Below are 19,659 nucleotides of genomic sequence, written 5' to 3' on the forward strand. Positions count from 1 at the left end.
TATAATCAATACATACTCATCATCATTAGGGATGTCGTGCAACCCAAATTAGCAAGCCCGATATCTAGCTAGCTATGATGCACTGGGTAGCTAGCTACATCCATGCTAGCTACTTAGCCACTTAACGAGCACACAGGCTAGCCTGTAGTAACTGGTGGGTGTTCAGAGCCAGTGGACGACGGGTCCTCACGCAGCTAGCTAGCTAGTCCTCTTCCCGAACACAATGGCTCTGTTTTGAAAAGGAAATCTCAACCATAGGGGTTTTTATATTTTATCTAGCTAGTGGTTTTCCCTCAGCGAAGTGTTTTCTCCTTGTTTTCTCTCGACTCGGCTGGTATTTTGACGGTTGGCTGTTGTCGTTTATCTTTAGAATTTGAATTTTCTTCCGTTGGAAAAATGTTGTAGCGCGAGGCGCTGTGCCGTGCGCTCGCGCTGCGTGTGTCTTCCTCGTTTACCTCAGTTAGGGTTATCAACCATAGGGGTTTTTATGTTATATAGCTAGTGGTTTTCCCTCAGCGAAGTGTTTTCTCCTTGTTTTTCTCTCGACTCGACTGGCAGTTGGGACGTTTAGCTGTTTGAATATTTGAATTTTCTTCCGTTGGTAAAAAATGTTGTAGCGCGAGGCTCTGGCCGTGCGCTCGCGCTGCGCGTGTCCTCCTCGTTTACCTCAGTTTCCCTGCGTTCGGAAGCTCGAGACCGCTAGCTTCCCCTCGGCTAGCGACGGTTTACTCGCTAGCTTTATCGTTTTATTCACCCTTTATCGTTTTAATTGACTAATACTGACACCACAGTCAATCTCCCGTGAATGTAGAGGTTTATTAACAACATTTTTAAAGCAGCTATTTGTCAATAGTAGATATCAGACAGTTGTGTATGATTTGCGCCGGAGAGTACTTTGTTAGCTAGCGAGCTAGCTAATCGTGCCTGTATTCGACTGAGGGGAAAACGGGCGAGTTTTTCTTTGAGAAGTAATGGATGACCAGACGAGGATGCTGGCGGGTCTCACCGGACTCGGGGGATTATCCCAAGCCGACGTTGGAGACCCAGATGCGGTGAGGAAACAGCAGTCTCTCGGTCAACCGCAAGACATTGGGGATATCCTCCAGCAGATCATGGCCATCACGGACGAGAGCCTGGACGAGGCGCAGGCCAGGTAATGCAAACGTGCAACGAAGAAACTAGATGTTTTAGGGTCTCTACTAATGATTTACTGTCATGTTTAACACACCATAAGGTGTATCAACCAGTGGAGTCATGCATTAGATATAGATATTTGGCATTTCACAAGTTCACATTGCTTTTATTCGCGTTCTACACATGTGGTTTGATAATAAGAGAGATTGACGTTATAACGTTAGAGATGAGCTATTTCAGACCTCCACATAATGTTTATTATGCTTTAATCTTTATTTGTGCACGCTATTATCTTGGTGTGTATTACAAAAAAAGGACATTTCTGGACACTATCCTGCACAAGTCTTGTTTTCCATGTACATTTCGTCGATTTTTACCTAGTTTTCTTAGCCCTGGGCTAGACTACAGTTTGATCTGATATGCATGGAAGGAGATCACTATTATCTACCTAGAATCAAGAATTTAAATTGTGATCAGGTGTCAGAACTTGCTGAAAAAAGTTTCGTCCCTCTAATGGCACATGTATCAACAGCACGGTTGAAAGAGGGGAACATAATGTTATCTCCACTGCTAACATCTACACTTGCAAGCAACAAACATTGATGCTTTCTAAAACAAGTTACAGTCTTTCATATAACCTACATTTCTTTCAGTGACATGGGCTACTTTTCACTCTTCTGTATAATTTGCATTTTACAGCCTCTTTAATTGATCCATCGCTTTCTATAATGGTCTTTGAAATGCAAATTGTTGTGTTGTGGGACTTGGTTTTGCTAGTTAACCATAAGAACTGAGTTGACATCAAGAAGGGTATTGGTGAACAATTAAGGCACCCGGACTGATAACGGGGCAATTATTCAAGTGGGTCTTCGCTCATAATTCATGCATATCTATTTTCGTATCATGATTGCTGTGTGAATGTCCATCATAATGAGCCAACGAGCCAGATTCATTTGCCATGTGGCTTCACGGAGCCAAAAGGTCATCTTTTTAGATATACGCGTCAGAAGTGGAACAATAGACCCCGTCCACTGCGAGACTGTGGCCACCGTGTGACGTGTCATTAGCTAGTGATTTTCCACCCAACATTTGACCACCTGGTTCTCTTAATTAATTCACTCCCTTTCACTCCCTCCCTCCCTGGCGTTCATCCTTTTCATTGTGTGCAGGGTGCAATCAATTCTCCTATAATGTGGACGCGAGTGCAGCTGTCCGCAAATCGAGTTTCTATTAATGAGAATTTGGGGGGGGGGGGGGGGGGGGGTGCTACACCGTCAGTTTATGAATTGAGGGATATTGCATATTTTCCTTTTAGAATATGCCCGTGTTCGAGGACACTAGCTCTACATTTTTTACCTGTAAATGAATTTAAGACATTTTACTGTTGTTGTTGATTGTCTCTTGATTTACCCTGGCCTTTGTGGTCTCGGTCCCATTTTGCGTTGAATATTTTACACTTTAAACTTCCCTAATGGCTAGAGAGTGGTTCATAGGACATTTTGCATGTATTTGAGTGTATTAGTATTGTCAAATCTGTGCTTTGTGTGTGTGTAGGCTATATGCAGCAGGCTACTTTTGGTGGATTGAATTAACATGTCAGGTTAAGCTGTGACAAGAAGTTTTAGCATTAAAATTGGTAGTAGTTCAAACTAGTTCTCAGTGCTTTCCCCCCCCCCCCCCCCAAAGTTTTTGATATTTTATATCCAATGTGCATGATGTCTTGTGTTTTCGTCCTTTGGATGCTAGCCAGTGTAGGTGTACTGGGTAAAGCTACGTGTCAGGCCAGCGCCAGTCTGGTCCAGTACACATCATAACCAGCATTGTTACCTTCCTCCCTACATGCAGTCGGCCTAAGTGTCCACTTGTGTCGTTCAAAACATTCCCCCGGGCTGTAGTCCAGCAGAGCCATCCCTGTAAACACAGTCATCTCCCTCTAGGAAAGGCTTTAAATTAGTCCGTCAAGATACTCGCCATGCCCCCCTCGGCTTAGAGCATGCCAATCCACTTAAGGGCTGCCCTGGATGTGGTAACGCCATTATTCCCGCTTGGTGTTTTAGTGAGGCTGGTTGTTTACGTCCGTGGCTCATGTGAGAAGGGGAGTCTTGGGTCCCGGATGCCCAGAGAGAGCCAAGATGAACGGATGCTCTGCTTGTATGAACTAGCCTACAATCCCAATACTGGCAGCTGTCACAGCTGGGAGCTACATGATAGTAGGCAGATTTTTTTTTCCCCCCCATCATTTACTTGATTTAGCCGATTTATATCTGGAACGACACCACGGGCTCCGGTCCCAGCTACTGGAACACGACAAATAAGGGCTGCAAATGAGCTATTTTATTAGCATTGCCATACCGACACTGTTACACACGACGTACATATAATCCACCTACCCACTCACCTGCCTACTGTACCCACCTGAGCCCTATGTGAGGCAGCGGGCCAAGCCCTCATCCTGGAGGGGGTGGGGGGGCAGTGTGGTGAGACGGGGGCGTCTTTGTTTCGGGGCAGCAGAGGATGACACGGTGCCCCCCCCCCCTGCCTGCGCACCCTCACCCTCTCACCCTGTTGCCCCCATGTTCAGATGCTGGCCCGAGGAGTCGCCGGCGCATTGGGGCGGATCAGACGACCCTACAGAGGGAGGGGGCGCGGGGGGGGGCACGGCAGGGGGTGGCCTGCCGCTCAACTTCCAGCACAGGTCAGTAACAGGACCGCATGAGCCACGCCCCCCCCCTCCTCCTCCTCCTCCCCCCTCCTGCTCATAACCCCCTCCATGATGAAGGCACACCTCCCACTCCAATCCAGCAGTGACGAAACACACACACACACTGACACACACACACACACGGGCGGACACTATCAACGCACACACCGGCTCCATAAACAACACCTTGTTACCCTCTTAGAGGGTATCGGCGCTCGTTAGCGCACGCACACTCATGCGAAGCCTCACTGGCATCACATTCAACGCACAACACAACTGGACTGGGTGTTGAGGTCAGGTGTACTCATTTTCATCTGTCGTGTTGTGGATGTTTCATTCTTATCGTACTTGATGTTTTTAATTTTTTCTGAGTATGACCTTTTTTTTTTTCGCCAATGGATCTTCCTGATGGCGGTCAACCGTTTCATCTGTAGCCTGTGTGTAGACATTTTGGAATAAATCATTATTCATACATCTGTATACATCTCTTGTTACCATGAGACTTAACCTGGCTTCAATGCTGGAAAAAAAACGCCATTGTGTTCCCAAATTGTTTTCCTCTTGAGTCTTCTTTCTGTTCCGTGCGTAGTGTGTTGAACAGTGCAGATGTCTAGACGGTCTGCTCATGTAAGGTTCTATTGTGAGCGCGGCAGCATCCAGAGCCGACTCTGACAAAGAATCCATGAGTCATCAGCCATTAGAGAGGTGTGTCTCGGTATGTGTCTGTCAGTGTGTGCGTTTTGATGGAACGACTAGACTTGAGAAATGCAGAGAAGAAGACGAGCATCTCTGTGCAAGAATGCACCCCGCAGTCAAATGAGGGAGTGTTGGGTCGGGAGTCACCCAGGTGGGGTAGGAGCGAGGGCTTGTTCTGGGTCAGGTGGGGTAGGAGTGAGGGAGTGTTCTGGGTCAGGTGGGGTAGGGGTGAGGGCTTGTTCTGGGTCAGGTGGGGTAGGAGTGAGGGCTTGTTCTGGGTCAGGTGGGGTAGGAGTGAGGGTTGTTCTGGGTCAGGTGGGGTAGGAGTGAGGGCTTGTTCTGGGTCAGGTGGGGTAGGAGCGAGGGCTTGTTCTGGGTCAGGTGGGGTAGGAGTGAGGGCTTGTTCTGGGTCAGGTGGGGTGGGAGTGAGGGCTTGTTCTGGGTCAGGTGGGGTGGGAGTGAGGGCTTGTTCTGGGTCAGGTGGGGTAGGAGTGAGGGCTTGTTCTGGGTCAGGTGGGGTGGGGGTGAGGGCTTGTTCTGGGTCAGGTGGGGTAGGAGTGAGGGATTGTTCTGGGTCAGGTGGGGTGGGGGTGAGGGCTTGTTCTGGGTCAGGTGGGGTAGGAGTGAGGGCTTGTTCTGGGTCAGGTGGGGTAGGAGTGAGGGCTTGTTCTGGGTCAGGTGGGGTAGGAGTGAGGGCTTGTTCTGGGTCAGGTGGGGTGGGAGTGAGGGCTTGTTCTGGGTCAGGTGGGGTGGGAGTGAGGGCTTGTTCTGGGTCAGGTGGGGTAGGAGTGAGGGCTTGTTCTGGGTCAGGTGGGGTAGGAGTGAGGGCTTGTTCTGGGTCAGGTGGGGTAGGAGTGAGGGCTTGTTCTGGGTCAGGTGGGGTAGGAGTGAGGGCTTGTTCTGGGTCAGGTGGGGTAGGAGTGAGGGCTTGTTCTGGGTCAGGTGGGATAGGAGTGAGGGCTTGTTCTGGGTCAGGTGGGGTGGGAGGGCTTGTTCTGGGTCAGGTGGGGTAGGAGTGAGGGCTTGTTCTGGGTCAGGTGGGGTAGGAGGGAGTGAGGGCTTGTTCTGGGTCAGGTGGGGTAGGTAGGAGTGAGGGCTTGTTCTGGGTCAGGTGGGGTAGGTAGGAGTGAGGGCTTGTTCTGGGTCAGGTGGGGTAGGAGTGAGGGCTTGTTCTGGGTCAGGTGGGGTAGGAGTGAGGGCTTGTTCTGGGTCAGGTGGGGTAGGAGTGAGGGCTTGTTCTGGGTCAGGTGGGGTAGGAGTGAGGGCTTGTTCTGGGTCAGGTGGGGTGGGAGTGAGGGCTTGTTCTGGGTCAGGTGGGGTAGGAGTGAGGGAGTGTTCTGGGTCAGGTGGGGTAGGAGTGAGGGCTTGTTCTGGGTCAGGTGGGGTAGGAGGGCTTGTTCTGGGTCAGGTGGGGTGGGGGTGAGGGCTTGTTCTGGGTCAGGTGGGGTAGGTAGGAGTGAGGGCTTGTTCTGGGTCAGGTGGGGTAGGTAGGAGTGAGGGCTTGTTCTGGGTCAGGTGGGGTAGGTAGGAGTGAGGGCTTGTTCTGGGTCAGGTGGGGTAGGTAGGAGTGAGGGCTTGTTCTGGGTCAGGTGGGGTAGGTAGGAGTGAGGGCTTGTTCTGGGTCAGGTGGGGTGGGAGTGAGGGCTTGTTCTGGGTCAGGTGGGGTAGGAGTGAGGGCTTGTTCTGGGTCAGGTGGGGTAGGAGTGAGGGCTTGTTCTGGGTCAGGCGGGTGCTTGTATAATCGGCCTGTTTCACCCTAGCTGAGTTATTGTGTGTTATTTACCCCTAGACCAGTCGTTTGTTCATTGTTGATTTAGTGTTTAAAAGGTGTCTTATAAGTCGTATGAGTGGCCGTTTGATCCAATCAGGTGGGTAAATCGGGGGTTTGTCTGAAGAAGGGGGATGACTTGGCCGCCAGATCCCAAAGGAGTTCCCGAGGCCCCCGGGCCACGCCTCTTACCTCACCTGTGCGTGACGTTCGCGGAACCCCTCGCTTTTCATTTCGGCGCCCCCGTGTCGACGGCCGGGTGGGAACGGCCGTGTGGCGTGCGTCTCGAGGTGTGGCGCCGCGTCGTCTAGAGTTTCGACGTGGAGGAGGAGCCTATTTTTCTACACAGATGATGTGTTGATGGTCGTATTGATGCATCATACCAGCAGCGTTACATAAGTGACACCTTTCACTGTACTTTCAACGTATAGGCTATATCTGAATGTGTCACAGACAACCATTTTAGCAATAGCATGTTATTAAAGGGGTAAGTTGAGGTATTATATAGTCATAGCAGAAACCCAACGTAGGCTATAGTATGTAATGCTATCAAAGGCTAACTCAAAGCTAGGGCTGTCAGTGTGTGGATGCATGCGCCCGAGTCACAGCAGTTCAGCAAGATGGCCGTCACACACAGGTGAGGTTAGCAGTGTGGCTAGGTTCTGAGGTAAACGCTGTGGCTCGGTTCTGAGGTTAGCAGTGTGGTCCGGTTCTGAGGTGAGCGCTGTGGCCCGGTTCTGAGGTTAGCAGTGTGGTCCGGTTCTGAGGTAAACGCTGTGGCCCGGTTCTGATGTAAACGCTGTGGCCCGGTTCTGAGGTAAATGCTGTGGCCCGGTTCTGAGGTGAGCAGTGTGGCCCCGGTTCTGAAGTGAGCGTTGTGGCCCGGTTCTGAGGTGAGCGGTGTGGCCCTGTTCTGAGGTGAGCGGTGTGGCCCGGTTCTGATGCTCACCCCGTATGCTGAGGGGTCATGTGGGCTTTCATAGGTGCAGCTAAGAAATGTAGAAATTGTGGTCGGATTATTGAGTTGCTGCCGTCGTGCATATCTGTTCAGGTCATTCAGGTTGGATTATTGGAGTTGCTGCCATAGTATAGATCTGTAAAGATCATTCAGTCTCCGCATTCAATCTTCAAGTATATAGGTGTAGGCTTTAGGAGTTTGAGATTGGTAACCGTGCTATAGTGGCGACAAATCTCTTTTTTACAACCCGACGAAACATATTGGGAGTGTCTCGGTGTAAATGGAGGTTGGCTTGTTTTAATCCTGTCTCTCCCTCTCCTCCTCTCTCCTCTCTTTCTTCCCTGGCAGGAAACACGCCCTCAACTGTCACAGAATGAAGCCTGCCCTCTTCAGTGTACTCTGCGAGATCAAAGAGAAGACAGGTGAGACGCGCTCCTCTGCTCCGAAATACCGCTCTCTCTCCTCGCTCAGTCTGTACCCCGCGTCTCGCTGCTACACTCTTTTTTTTGAAAGATATTTTTTAGGGCTTTTCAGCTTTAATGTTATAGGACAGTTGAGAGAGACAGGAAATGTGGGAGAGAGAGAGGGGAGGACATGCGGCACAGGACCCGAGCCGGGAATCGAACCCGGGTCCGCCACGCGAAGGACTAGCCTTCATATGGTGCGCGCCTTACCCGGTGAGCTACCAGGGCGCCCCTCACTGCTACACTCGTAACGTCTCCCAGTCTGTCCAAATCGGATGTAGCCTAGCTTATTGAAGGTTATATTACTCCAGTAATGGCTCCCTGGGTACTCAGTCGATCTCGTATTGATCCCTTGCATAGTATTGATAGGGTAGCAGGGGCCCAGGTGGAATGGCTTTTGACTGTTGGTCTCATCTGCTAGATGTGGTGTTAGAAATGTCGGGATATCTCGCCCACATCTGACGTGGGTGGGTATTAAACAGTGTCTCGTTAAAGGTTTCGCCCTGAACTTGAGATTCGCTATGATCGATGGATCTCAAACGATAAAAGCGACTTGTCTCGCCAAAATCTCCACATCAAATCGCATCGGTGGGTAATGGTTTCTCTGAGGGACGTGGAGGAGACGAGTGATTGATGCGTATCTATCATCAACCCGACTCCTCGGGAAGAGGCCGACACCTCTCGTGAAGTCGAATGTAAATGTAAATCAATGCAAATGCATTGTATAGAAATGCATCGTATATTCCACATTACTACCTGAACCAGGTGAAGCATCCAGCTACCAAGGCCTGCGTTGTGTCCCAGGTCTATGGTGAATCCTTAAACGACTAGCTTTAAAGACTAATCTCTCTGGATATAATGTATTTATTGTATGGAGAGAAGGTGTCTTGTAGCAGCTACGGACGGCCGTGGATTTCATTCGCCAAAGTCAAATTTGTTGCTCCCACCTTGTTGGCTATTCCCATCAGCTCCCTGGCAGGTCCCTCGCAGGGTTCAGAGGAGGAGGCCAGGGGAGGATGGCAGATTGATGGTTATGGTTGTACCGGGTGGGCGGGGCTCCGGGGATCCCTCCCCTCTTTCTCTCTCTCTCTCTCTCTCTCACATGTCTTACCCCCCCACCCACCCCCCTCTCCCTCCACCCCCCCCCTCTTGTGGCGTGTTCCTCTCTCCAGTTGAAATACAGGTTGAGAACGCTGCCCTGTTGTGGCGATCTGTCAATAATACATTATTGCTCTCCCCTGACTAGAGAGAGGTAAAGAGTGGGCTAGAGGGAGGGGGGGGGGGGTACACTGTTTCCCAGGCAACCAGTGGTCTTATTTACCCTAATGCCATTCGCTTTGATTTTCACATTTAGGCTAGCTTTTCTGTAGGGAGAGGGCTTACAAGAGGTAGGTGTGTGTGTGTGTGTTTGTTTGTGTGTGTTTAGTGGGGGCGGGGGGGGGGCGGGGAGGTTGAGATGGCAAATGGAACCATGGGTGTGGGGGGTGGGGGGGGGGAGGGTAGATATAATTCAATACCAGTCATATTTTTTCCTCGCTCTGTTACTGCGAGAGAGTGGATCAGGAGTGTTGAGCAGTGGGGATTAATTCCAGCCGCAGATGTGTGTGTGTGCGAGAGATCCGTCAGCGAGCCCCAGCGCCGGGGCGTCTCTGCCGGCTCCTCCGCCCCGCGGTGCCCCCCTACCAGCAGCAGGTACCCAGGCTGCCACAGCGCCTCCAGACCCCCCCCCCCGTAGGATCTATTATGCGCCTCTGGAATGTGAATTGACAACTCCCCTTCTCGACTGCAGCTCGCACAAACCCAAATCAGTAGTCCTCCAGTATCTCCACGGATTTATGCAGTCTTTTACACTCGCTCTCACATTTGCGCGCACACACAACATACACACACACACACACACACACAACAGCAGGGATAAAAGCAAAGTCGGGGCTCGGGTCTACTCATGCTGCTTCGGTCTTGTCCTCTCCCCCTCCCTCTCTCTGCCTCCCTCCCATTCTTGAAAGAGAAGACTTGCTCTGAACTCGGGGCTTTGATATGGTAATGGAGGGGGGAGGAGGAGAGTGGGGGAGGGGAGTTGAATTCCACTGAGTGCTGCAGTTGGGTAGATTGTTTTCATTGTTAAGGAAATGTTCTCCTCAAATGCCACCCCCCAACACACACACACACACACACACACACACTTCTCTACCACAGACCCCTCTCTTGTGCTTTTCCCTCACATTAAACATGACCTTCTTCGGTGTGAAATTAGTTAAAATCTTTGATAAGTGATTCATTCTGAGAGAAACTAGAGATGGTAGTTGATCAAAGTTAAAGACACACTTTTTTTTGGGCTTCCGCTGCGTTATGTCCCGTCCCCCCCCCTCGTCTCATGGGCATTTCGTTTGCTGTAAAAATAGCCGCGCTCATGGTGCAGTGGGATAACTTAAAAAAACAAACACATATATTCGAGAACCCTTGCAGTTTGTCTGATTTTTAGCCTCACTTTGCGCTCATACTTGTGTTAGTTTTGCCTCTACATGAAAGAATCGCTGTCCGAGTTTATGGCTCTGCCGTTCACCCTCCCCCCTATTCATTATTTCCTCCTCCATTAAGAAGTTCCGTTTTTGTTGCCAGATTATTGTAAGATCAAGGACTGCTATAAAAGATAATGATGGGACATGCTAACCTCGACCGGGGCTGCTGCTTTATTGAAACATTTTGTTCCCGATCTCCAGGCTTTCTGAAGCAAGTTCAACCCGGTCCCATACCCTGAACATGTTATTTTGAATTTCGTTATACAAGATTTACTAGTGCAGTGCCCGTTTAAAACAATTTGAAGTTGTCCAGCCGATGTCACAACTAGGCTAGCTAGCAAGAACCGTGACATAGTGTCCCGAGCAACACGCCTGGTGCATATCAATGTCATACAAGTGGGTGGCTGTGGAGACATTCAAGTTACAGGGATACAGACACCGCCATTTTCTATCTTCATAGTAAAGATAACCCAACAGTTCTCCATCCATCATAGCTTAGAAAGAGCTAGTTAATTGTATTGCAGTGCCTGTTCAGAACTGACTGATTGCTTGGCCTCTGGTATTGCTGCTTGCAGATTTCTCGAGAACCGCTCATCCAAATGATTTCACACTCAACACTGTGCTTCTTTGGGCCTAGGCTAGCTAATTAGCGGGTTAGCTTAAAGATAACATTAATGTGATTCCCATCCAGTGTGGCAAGCTGGTGAGGTAACTTTTGCACCATGTTAGTACTTCGACCAGCTGTGTGGTAGGCTTGTTACTGTTGTCGGTGTTAGCGGTGTTAATCGGTGTTGGGTCATACACCATGTATTCAGAGTCATTGCTTTAACACTACCCACCGTTTTCCACCCCCAACGTCGTTTTACCTATAAAGTTAATTTTCACATATCAGCGCCAACTTCAAACTCGGTGTCTGATCTGCCCCTCCGCATGCACACGCAGCACAGAGCGGAGTCTAGAGGAATCCGATTTCAGTTTCAGTTCATGTTAAGAGAGTAGGGAGGGGAGAGGGGAGGTTATGGCTAATAGCCTTTCGTGGCTAGCTAGCCTAGCTAAAGTTAGCCTAGCCACCGGAGTGGCTGTTGCCATGAACTACTGTAGCTGGCTAGCTTATTCTAGCAGATGGCAATAAGATAAATGTTACTCAGTCCTGTGCTTCTTTAGAATCAGAATCCGTTTATTGCCATGTCATTTTTCAACATACTAGGAATTTGCTTCGGGCATGGTGCATATTCCTAGTAGGCTATGTTGAAAAACTACATGGCAAAAAACTAATTCTGATGATAAAGAAGCACAGGACCGAGTGTCACGTTTATATCTTACCTGACTGTGATGCTCAGAACGGTTTCTCTCCGTCCCGTGGCAAGACAGTGTCCGGAAGCAACGAGCAGTAACGTTAACATTAGTAGAATATACACAGCCATAAGTGCAGTTATTGCAGAAATTGACTCAATTATAGGGCTGCTGGAACACATTTCGGGATCCAAATATATTTCGTATGGAGGGCTTCTAGATGTGGATCTGGTCAGTGTTGGCAGGCCAAGTCCTTTTCAAGGGAAAGTCAGCACGCAGAATTCTCAATGGTTCCAGTAGCGATGGTTACTGGAATTTATTCGTATTCATCATCTGTCCTCACATGAACTCATCTGTAGCTAGTGCCTAGCTAGCCAGCAGTAGCGGGGTACCTAGCTAGCATGCTAGTCTTGGCTATAGCTAACTGGTTCTCTATCGCAAGCGTTAGCAGCTATGGCCCTATGTTGTCACGCCCTCTGGCTGCACTTCCTTGGGTCCTAGTGCCTGTTGAACATGTGCCTGTTCGGAACGGGCCAATTAATTGCAGCTTTCTCGAGAACCGCTCATCCAAACAATGTCACACTCGACACTGCACTTCCTTGGGTCCTGAGCAATACACCTGCCGGATGTCAACTTAGAGTGCCTGGTTCTCGAGTTAATCGACAGACAGACAGAGATTCCTGCCTTTATCGTTAGAGATAAAGTAAGGGCTACTTGTGTTTACAGGTAACGATGAGCCCTCTTGACAGGTCTGTGTTGTAACGTCAATACATCAGAAACAGAGATCCACTGTGGCTTAGAACCGGCAGTCAAAACAACAAGTCTTGATGCGTCTTAATGTAAATGTGCTTTCTGCCGCATCTCCCCCCCCCCGTCTCTCAAAGAGAACACAGACTTCATCCCAGTGAATCACAGGCCTAATTACAGCCCTTTAATTATTATTCCTTTTGAAAGAGCTTAATTTGAACCCCCGGCCGTAAAATATTACGAGTTGTTGGAAACCTCTGACTTTTATGATGGTTTTACGAGTGACAGCCGGCAGCGCCTGTTTCTCTGAAGACGGTTTAGAGGAGGGAGGTTCAGACGTGGGTTTAGAGGAGGGAGGTTCAGACGTGGCCATGTATGGCAGAGGGACAAAGACCCAGACGCTCGCTGCTGAAAGAAAAGAAGGTTGAAATGTCTTATTTTACACGGTGCACTCAGAACGGCTCCAGGATCATACGTGCGTTTAGCTCTTAGCTCTTACCGGATCGTTTTCACGCTTTCGCCTGCATCCCTGTTGTGGATTGTGGTACCCTGCCACTCAATCTGCGTTTGTCCTCTTTTCCTTTGCAGAAGCGATTGAAAAAGAGAGAGTGGAGGGGGGGGGGGGGGGGGGGGTTGGAGGGAGGGAGGGAGGGGGGCGGGGTGGAGGAGAAGGAGCGATAGAGAGAGATTGATGAGGCAGTAAGAGCAGCAGTAATTACTTGATGTCCATTCCCTAGGCCAGATTGGCAGACGGCTAATATCACACAGACCCCTAGCCCTGACAGACAACCCCCCCAACCCCTCTAACTGGGGGGGGACGGGGCACCCCAGCCCTCCCCAGGCCTAATGGTGTGTGGGCTGACTGCCTCTCCCCCTGGCCTGTCGTGTTAGTCCTCCAGGGATTAGGGCCCAGTGCGTGTGAGGGGATTCAGGGGCCGACTGCGGGCTCCTCTGCTGGGGCTCTTCCACCAGTACAGTGAACGCTCTGCCTAATCTATCAAACAGACGTCAGACTTGGGATAAGAATTATGTGTGTGTGTGTGTGTGGGGGGGGGGATTAATTGATCCATACTGCCATTTGGTTACTTTAGAAAGCCTTGAGTGGATGCAGCCCTGAGCACTCCTCGTTAACTAGTCTCCTTATTAACCCTCTCCTCGCCGTTCGTAAAGATGTTCTTGGGTCCTCACCGTCGGTCCCGTAGTCCAGGGGTTCCCCACCTTTCTTCCCCAGACCCCCCTCCCCACCCCCCACTTACACCTGATGGAATTTGCATGTGCGCAAATTACCTCCAGTGTAAGCAGGGGTGAAAATTAACTTTTTGGCTCACGGTGAGTCACCTGCCAAGGGGAGTGTAGATTAAAAAATCTACTGGCCAAGTATATATTTTTTCCAGATAGCCTTCCCAAATCTAGTCGCCAAGTTAGGGTACAATGAAGCGCTTCGCCAGTGTAGCAGTAATATTAATGTTGACACGATTCATAGTCTCTGATTAATTTGTTGAATTTATATTTTATTGTAGTGCTGTAAATACCATGCTTTTTGGCCCTTCATCAGATATAATCATGTATTTTGTTAATTGCTGTATGACGTCATTAACATGATTTCTTTGATAAATATTTGTCTAGCTAATATTAAGCCCTCAAATTATCTGAGGCCTGGCGCCCCCCCTGCAATTGTTGGCCCCCCCGTAAGGGGTCTCGGACCCCCGGTTGGGAAACCCTGCTATAGTCATCCATATCCACCTCATTCACAACCATTCAACGCCAGAGAAAAGACATGAAGGGACGAAGCAAGTTGCCAAAACTGAAACATAACAGTCCCCCCCGCCCCCCCGGGTCCCCAAATCTCTCGCACCTCCTCATCTCAACCCACCTCCCTCTGTGAGCTCCTCCCCCTCCCGGACCTCCTCCCCCCGCAGTCTGGCGCCTGTCTTGTGAAGGGCAGCCAACGTCTCTTTAATTAAAGATATGTAAATGCGGCCCCAGCTGGGCGTCGCCGGGGTGGGGGAGAGTCAGGAGCCCGGCTCCTAATCCTGACTAATTAAGGATTAATTACAATTGATGGGAGCCCTCCACCCCTCTGTAGAGCAGCACTCCGCGGTCCCAGAGAGTGTGTTTGTGTATATTTCACACCGTGTTACAGATACAGCGGGAGATTCGGTGTGGGGGGGGGAGGGGGGCGGTCTCTGAGCCATCCCGGGATTAGGAGTGCGTCTTGGGGTATTGGAGGCGTTAAGAACCCCCCGCTCTCCTCCTAAACCCCTGGAGCTCCTCTCACACGAGGTGGAGAGTTTTCGACGGGTGGCGCTCGGATGGGAGCTGTTTGTTAATCTGTAGTAATCCGCCTAGCGCCAAGGTTGCGAACACAACTGGCTCTGCCTCCGACCGTGGACGAGGGGAACACGAATCTCTCCCCTCGCACCCGTTACCTGTCCGGTTGCCGTCTTTGTTTATCATTCGTCTCAAGTGATTAGGAATGGCTCACGTGTAGCCAATCAGCTGTAGGAGGCGGGCCTTGCATTGCAACGCCGAGGCCTACGTTCTAGAGGAGAGCCTGAGCGTGGTGCTTGTCTCCCCGCAGTGAGAGACCACGTGGCTCCCAGTCTCTCTCCGGTACCATCTGACGGTGTCATATCGCTCGTTCGCTCGTTGTAAACGGGCACCGCTCCCCTGATCTATCGCTTAATTGCCGCCTGATTTGCATAACAGTGCAAATTAACGACCTCTCAAATGAGCGTTCATTTTTCACAAAGTCTTTAGGAGATCCTTAAGAGGCGGCGTTAACGAGCGCGGGAGCCAGCTGGGCTGATGATGAGGCGGAGAGAGATGGGAGCGAGGCGCGGACGAGGGCTAGCGGCTCCTCTTCCTCCTCGGCGCGCTCCTCCTCCTCGCCCCCCTCCCCCCCTGTGACATTTCATGCTTACATCTCCCTCCATCTTGTCTTACACCCTCGGCGAGGGAGAGCTGATAGTGTGTGTGTGCGTGCATGCGCGTCTGTGTGTGTGTGTGAGCAAGCGAGCGAGCGAGAGTGTGTGTGTGTGTGACCTCAGGTGTCCATAGAAGGTAATTATGGGTAAAATATTAGCATGATGGAGCGCCTGAACAGAAATCCCAGCATCCCCGGCGTGGAGGAGCAGACATCCTCTCTTAGCATCTAGGCGTTAGATGTTTTCGTGTCTGGGCCGTTCCTCACCAGAGCTTGTGCTCTTGGTCCCTGGTTAATTAAGGCCTGATTAATGGGGTGTTGGCCTGAGCTGGAGTGTTTGCCGAGGGTGTGAGTCCCGCTATTCACACCCTAATCAGATCACACTGGGTTCACAATGGCCGCCTACCACTCCCTCCCTCACTCAGGAAGCTGTGTGCGTGCGCACATGCACCCTTGTGTTTGTGTTTACATTTGTGTGTGTGTGTGTGTGTGTGTGTGTGTGTGTACCTGGTAGCGTGCAACAGGGTTTCAAAGCAGCCACACGAATGCTGATTAGCCTGAGCTGCTTAGAGCAGAAACTGACATATGGATTCCTCAGCTTACCCCCCCCACACACACACACACACACACACACACACACACACACACTCCACGAGAAAACACCACTCAACAAGGATGGAGTACCTCTGTCACCCCCCCCCCATAGGCTCCCACTCCCAGGGTAGATGGTGAAGATTCCTCTCACATATCCAGCATGGTTCAGTTGGGTTACCAGGGCCGTTAGCTCATTCGTCCTGATGGGGAGGAAAAACGGCCCTTTTTCAGGTGTCTTGAACTGCTCTGAGATCAGGGGAATCAACATGATGATATTTCTGATCTGCTGCTGCGTTATGAACCATCCAGACCTCAGGTCGTCTGGCACAGGTCTGCTTTCTGTCCCCAGAGTTAAAACAAAACATGGAGAAGCAGCGTTCAGTTTTTATGCTCCACAAAACTGCAGGTCTGCTGCAACTCTCAGTTCTTTTAAATCAAGACTGAAGACTTTACTTTTTGCTGCTGCTTTTTATTAAATCAAAAAATTATTCATTCACACACTTCACCGTTCCTGTATTTTATTTTTCCTTTTCGTTTTAAATGTCCTTTTTTTGCATTTCGTTTTATATGACCTTGTGTTTCTTGCACTTTGTCTTGATGCTTTTAATGTCTCATGTAAAGCACTTTGAATTGCCTTGTTGCTGAAATGTGCTACAAATAAACTTGCCTTGCCTTAGCAGGCTCAAAAGGACATTGTATGTAAGAGAGTGGAGAGAGAGAGAAGGTTTCAGTATGTGAAAAAGACGAAGTGTGTAATGTGTAAAAACAGTGTAAATGTTTGAGAATGTAGTGTTTTTTGTGGGGGGGGGGGGATGTTGGGTTAATTTTCAGTGGGAGATGGTCAGTGTTTACAAACGAACTGGCCTCTGCTGTGGCTCTTCAGCCAGAGGTCAGATCAGCCGGTCTGGTTCTCCAGGCTTCTCCAGTCCCCTCCGTCTCTGGGTCCTCTCACAGGACGATCCCTGGGCTGTCTTCAGAAGACGTCAGCTGTTGGCTCTGTGTGTTTAAATGGCTGAATGTTAGGCCTAACAGACTGTTTTTCCTGCACCTATCTAGGATCAATATTCAAACCAGATGTGCGGTAGCCTACCTGCGTGAGATGGGAGGGGTTGTTGCTAGATGGGAGGGGTTGTTTTTTTGGCAGGGCGGGCTGCAGATGAGAGAAACCAGTATTGGGGGGTGGGGGGGGGGGGGATCTTGGTTTGCGTCCTTCCAAATCTTTTTTTTAAACATCTTTTTATGTAAAACTGTTTTATATAAAACAGTTTTTATGTATCTGGTTCTCTCACACAATTCTGCCTTCCTCCGTTCTCCTCTCGCAGCAGGATTCATTCTGTTTCTCTTCCTCCGTTTCTCTTCCTCCGTTTCTCTTCCTCCGTTTCTCCTCCTCCGTTTCTCTTCCTCCGTTTCTCTTCCTCCGTTTCTCTTCCTCTGTTTCTCCTCCTCTGTTTCTCTTCCTCCGTTTCTCTTCCTCCGTTTCTCCTCCGTTTCTCCTCCGTTTCCCTTGTTCTGTTTTTAGATCTTCTTGTGTGACTGTTTTTTTTTTTTTTTCTTCCCAATTCTCCTTGGCTCTCCTTTACCCTCCCTCCTCACCTTTTTTCCCTTCTCTCTCTCACTCTCTCTCTCCCTCTCTCTCCTGCTTTTCTCTCTCTCTCCTGCTTTTCTCTCTCTCTCTCCTGCTCCCTCTCTCTCTCTTTCTCTCTCCTGCTCCCTCTCTCTCTCTCTCTTTCTCTCTCCTGCTCCCTTTCGCTCTCTCTCTCTCTCTTTCTCTCCTGCTCCCTCTCTCTCTCTCTCTCTCTCTCTCTCTCTTTCTCCTGCTCCCTCTCTCTTTCTCTCTCCTGCTCCCTCTCTCTCTCTCTCTCTCTCTCTCTCTTTCTCCTGCTCCCTCTCTCTTTCTCTCTCCTGCTCCCTCTCTCTTTCTCTCTCCTGCTCCCTCTCTCCTGCTCCCTCTCTCTCTCTCCTTCTCTCCCTCTCTCTCTCCTGCTCCCTCACTCTCTCCCAGTGAAAGGCTGAGAATACCCAAGGGAGCTGATGCAATTAAAATGCTAATCCTGTCTGTCTACTGAGAGAGGGAGGGGGGGGCTGACAGCATGAGGGATCACATGGAGAACTCCACTGAAATGGAGAACAGAGCGAGAGAGGGGGGCGGAGGGGGGGGGGGGGGGGCGCGAGGGAGAGGGAGAAGGGGGGGAGGGGACGCGGAGGGGGGAGAGGCCAGAGTGAAAAGGGGACGCAAGAGAGCGAAAAGACAGAGGAGTATAAAGCGCGTGTGTGAGCCTCGAGCCGAGCCATGATATACTGAGCCACTAGCCGAGCCATGATATACTGACTCCGTTTAGCCGGATCGCGAAGACGCTACCTTTAATGCACAGCGACCTCGCCCTCACACCGGCTGGGTGTGGTATCCACCTGCACCACGCACACACACACACACACACCGCCGCCGCTACGCCTCTGCCATATTGCCTGTGCTGAAATGAGCATGATTATGTATGCAGCGGAAACCCAGCTGGATACCTTGAATATTTTATACTACAGGCGGCTCGCAATGCCACACACCCTGCCTAGGGTGGTGGCTGATCCATAATTGAGTGGTTTTAAGAGCTCTGAATACAGCTTGTGGCCCTTCCGTCGGATCCCCATTGGCTAATTCTCTATTCTTTTATAGGCGCGCTACGCATTATATTACCTGGTTGGAACTGGCGCTGGCGATTTTCGCCCCCGCGCGCCTTCGAACGTGTTTACCCAGCGAAGCACACCAGCGTTCGCGCCCGGCGTGTTAAAAGAATTATGACGGGCCTTAACCCACCATCATCGTCATCATCATCTTCCCCTCGCCATGTTTGAACTCTTCCGCGTATCCATAACCCCCCCCTAGACAGTGTGTGAGTGTAATTGTCAGTAATCACAGCTTAATTGGAGTCATTAGAGGAATCGGAGGGCATTAGGCTACAGTTGGGGGCTATAATGAGCCCGGGGGGGGGTATGAGGGGGGGGGGGGAGGAGACGGTCTCGGAGAGGCGAAAGTACTGCCCTCTCAACTCCGGGTCACTCCTCCACCGATCAGCCAGAGGCCGATACGCCCCCCCCCTCCCCACCGCCCCCCCCCCACCCAGACTCCGCCGACGCAGGAAGCACTTCGTCTGGATGTGTCTGGGACTGGACGAGCCCAGCTGTGGGTTCGGACAGCGCCGAGGGACCCAGAGCGAGTAGAAACTCTCCAGTGCTCCGCAGAAAACACACGACCGTGTCATACACCCCCCCCGACCCCTTCCCCCCCCAACACCGGCTAGGTCCACTCCGCCTCAGCGGCGAAACTTCCTACACGTACAGACATAACGCTGGTAGGTGTACGCACGTTATAAAAACACTCCCCCCCCCCCACCCCCCCTCCACCCATAAGTACTTAAAGTACAGCTCTCTGAATGGCTGAGGGGGGAGCGGGAGGGATGGGCGATTCGGGGTCATTAGTTCAGTCGGCTGGGTCTGCTGCATTCCTGAGCTGTGAGAGGGGGAGCAGCAGCAGGAATGTGAGGGGGGTGGGGGGGGGGGCGGGGGTACAGGACCTAAGTGGAGAGAGCCGAAAGCAGGCAAGAAGGAACAGGAAAAAAAAAAACGAAGAAGAAAAAAAACACAAAAAAAGCACCAGCAGGGGAGAGAAGAAAAAAAAAAAAAAAGTTAGCATGGGAGGGAGGGAGGCTCTCTAGAAAAGGAGGGAACAGCAGAGAAGTTAAAGAAGGCCTTTGTTGGGGGGCGGAGGGGGGGGGGAGGGTTGGGGGCGGGGGGGTGAGTTGGCAGAGTCGTTAGAGTTGTTGATGCAGTTTTGAAGTACAACCACACATTCTGGATAACATTTGCT

The 19,659-nt window shown here is 50.7% G+C and overlaps 1 protein-coding gene across 4 annotated transcripts in view; it reads left to right on the forward strand.

The window, feature by feature from the left end:
* The first annotated feature begins 335 nt into the window (after window positions 1–335).
* Window positions 336–19,659, forward strand: part of pbx4 (pre-B-cell leukemia transcription factor 4) — a 32,568-nt gene continuing 13,244 nt past the window's right edge. For 2 of the 4 annotated variants that reach the window (XM_084438021.1, XM_084438022.1), the window contains exons 1-3: window positions 336–1,153; window positions 3,716–3,829; window positions 7,606–7,679. In XM_084438021.1, coding sequence (XP_084294147.1) covers window positions 972–1,153; window positions 3,716–3,829; window positions 7,606–7,679 — 370 coding nt within the window. In that variant the 5' untranslated portion in view covers window positions 336–971. The remainder of the gene's footprint in view (window positions 1,154–3,715; window positions 3,830–7,605; window positions 7,680–19,659) is intronic. The other 2 variants (XM_084438024.1, XM_084438023.1) reach the window with 1 other exon arrangement.

The sequence above is a fragment of the Borostomias antarcticus genome, assembly GCF_949987555.1.
Source record: "Borostomias antarcticus genome assembly, chromosome: 5".
In the NCBI taxonomy this organism is placed as follows: domain Eukaryota; kingdom Metazoa; phylum Chordata; class Actinopteri; order Stomiiformes; family Stomiidae; genus Borostomias; species Borostomias antarcticus.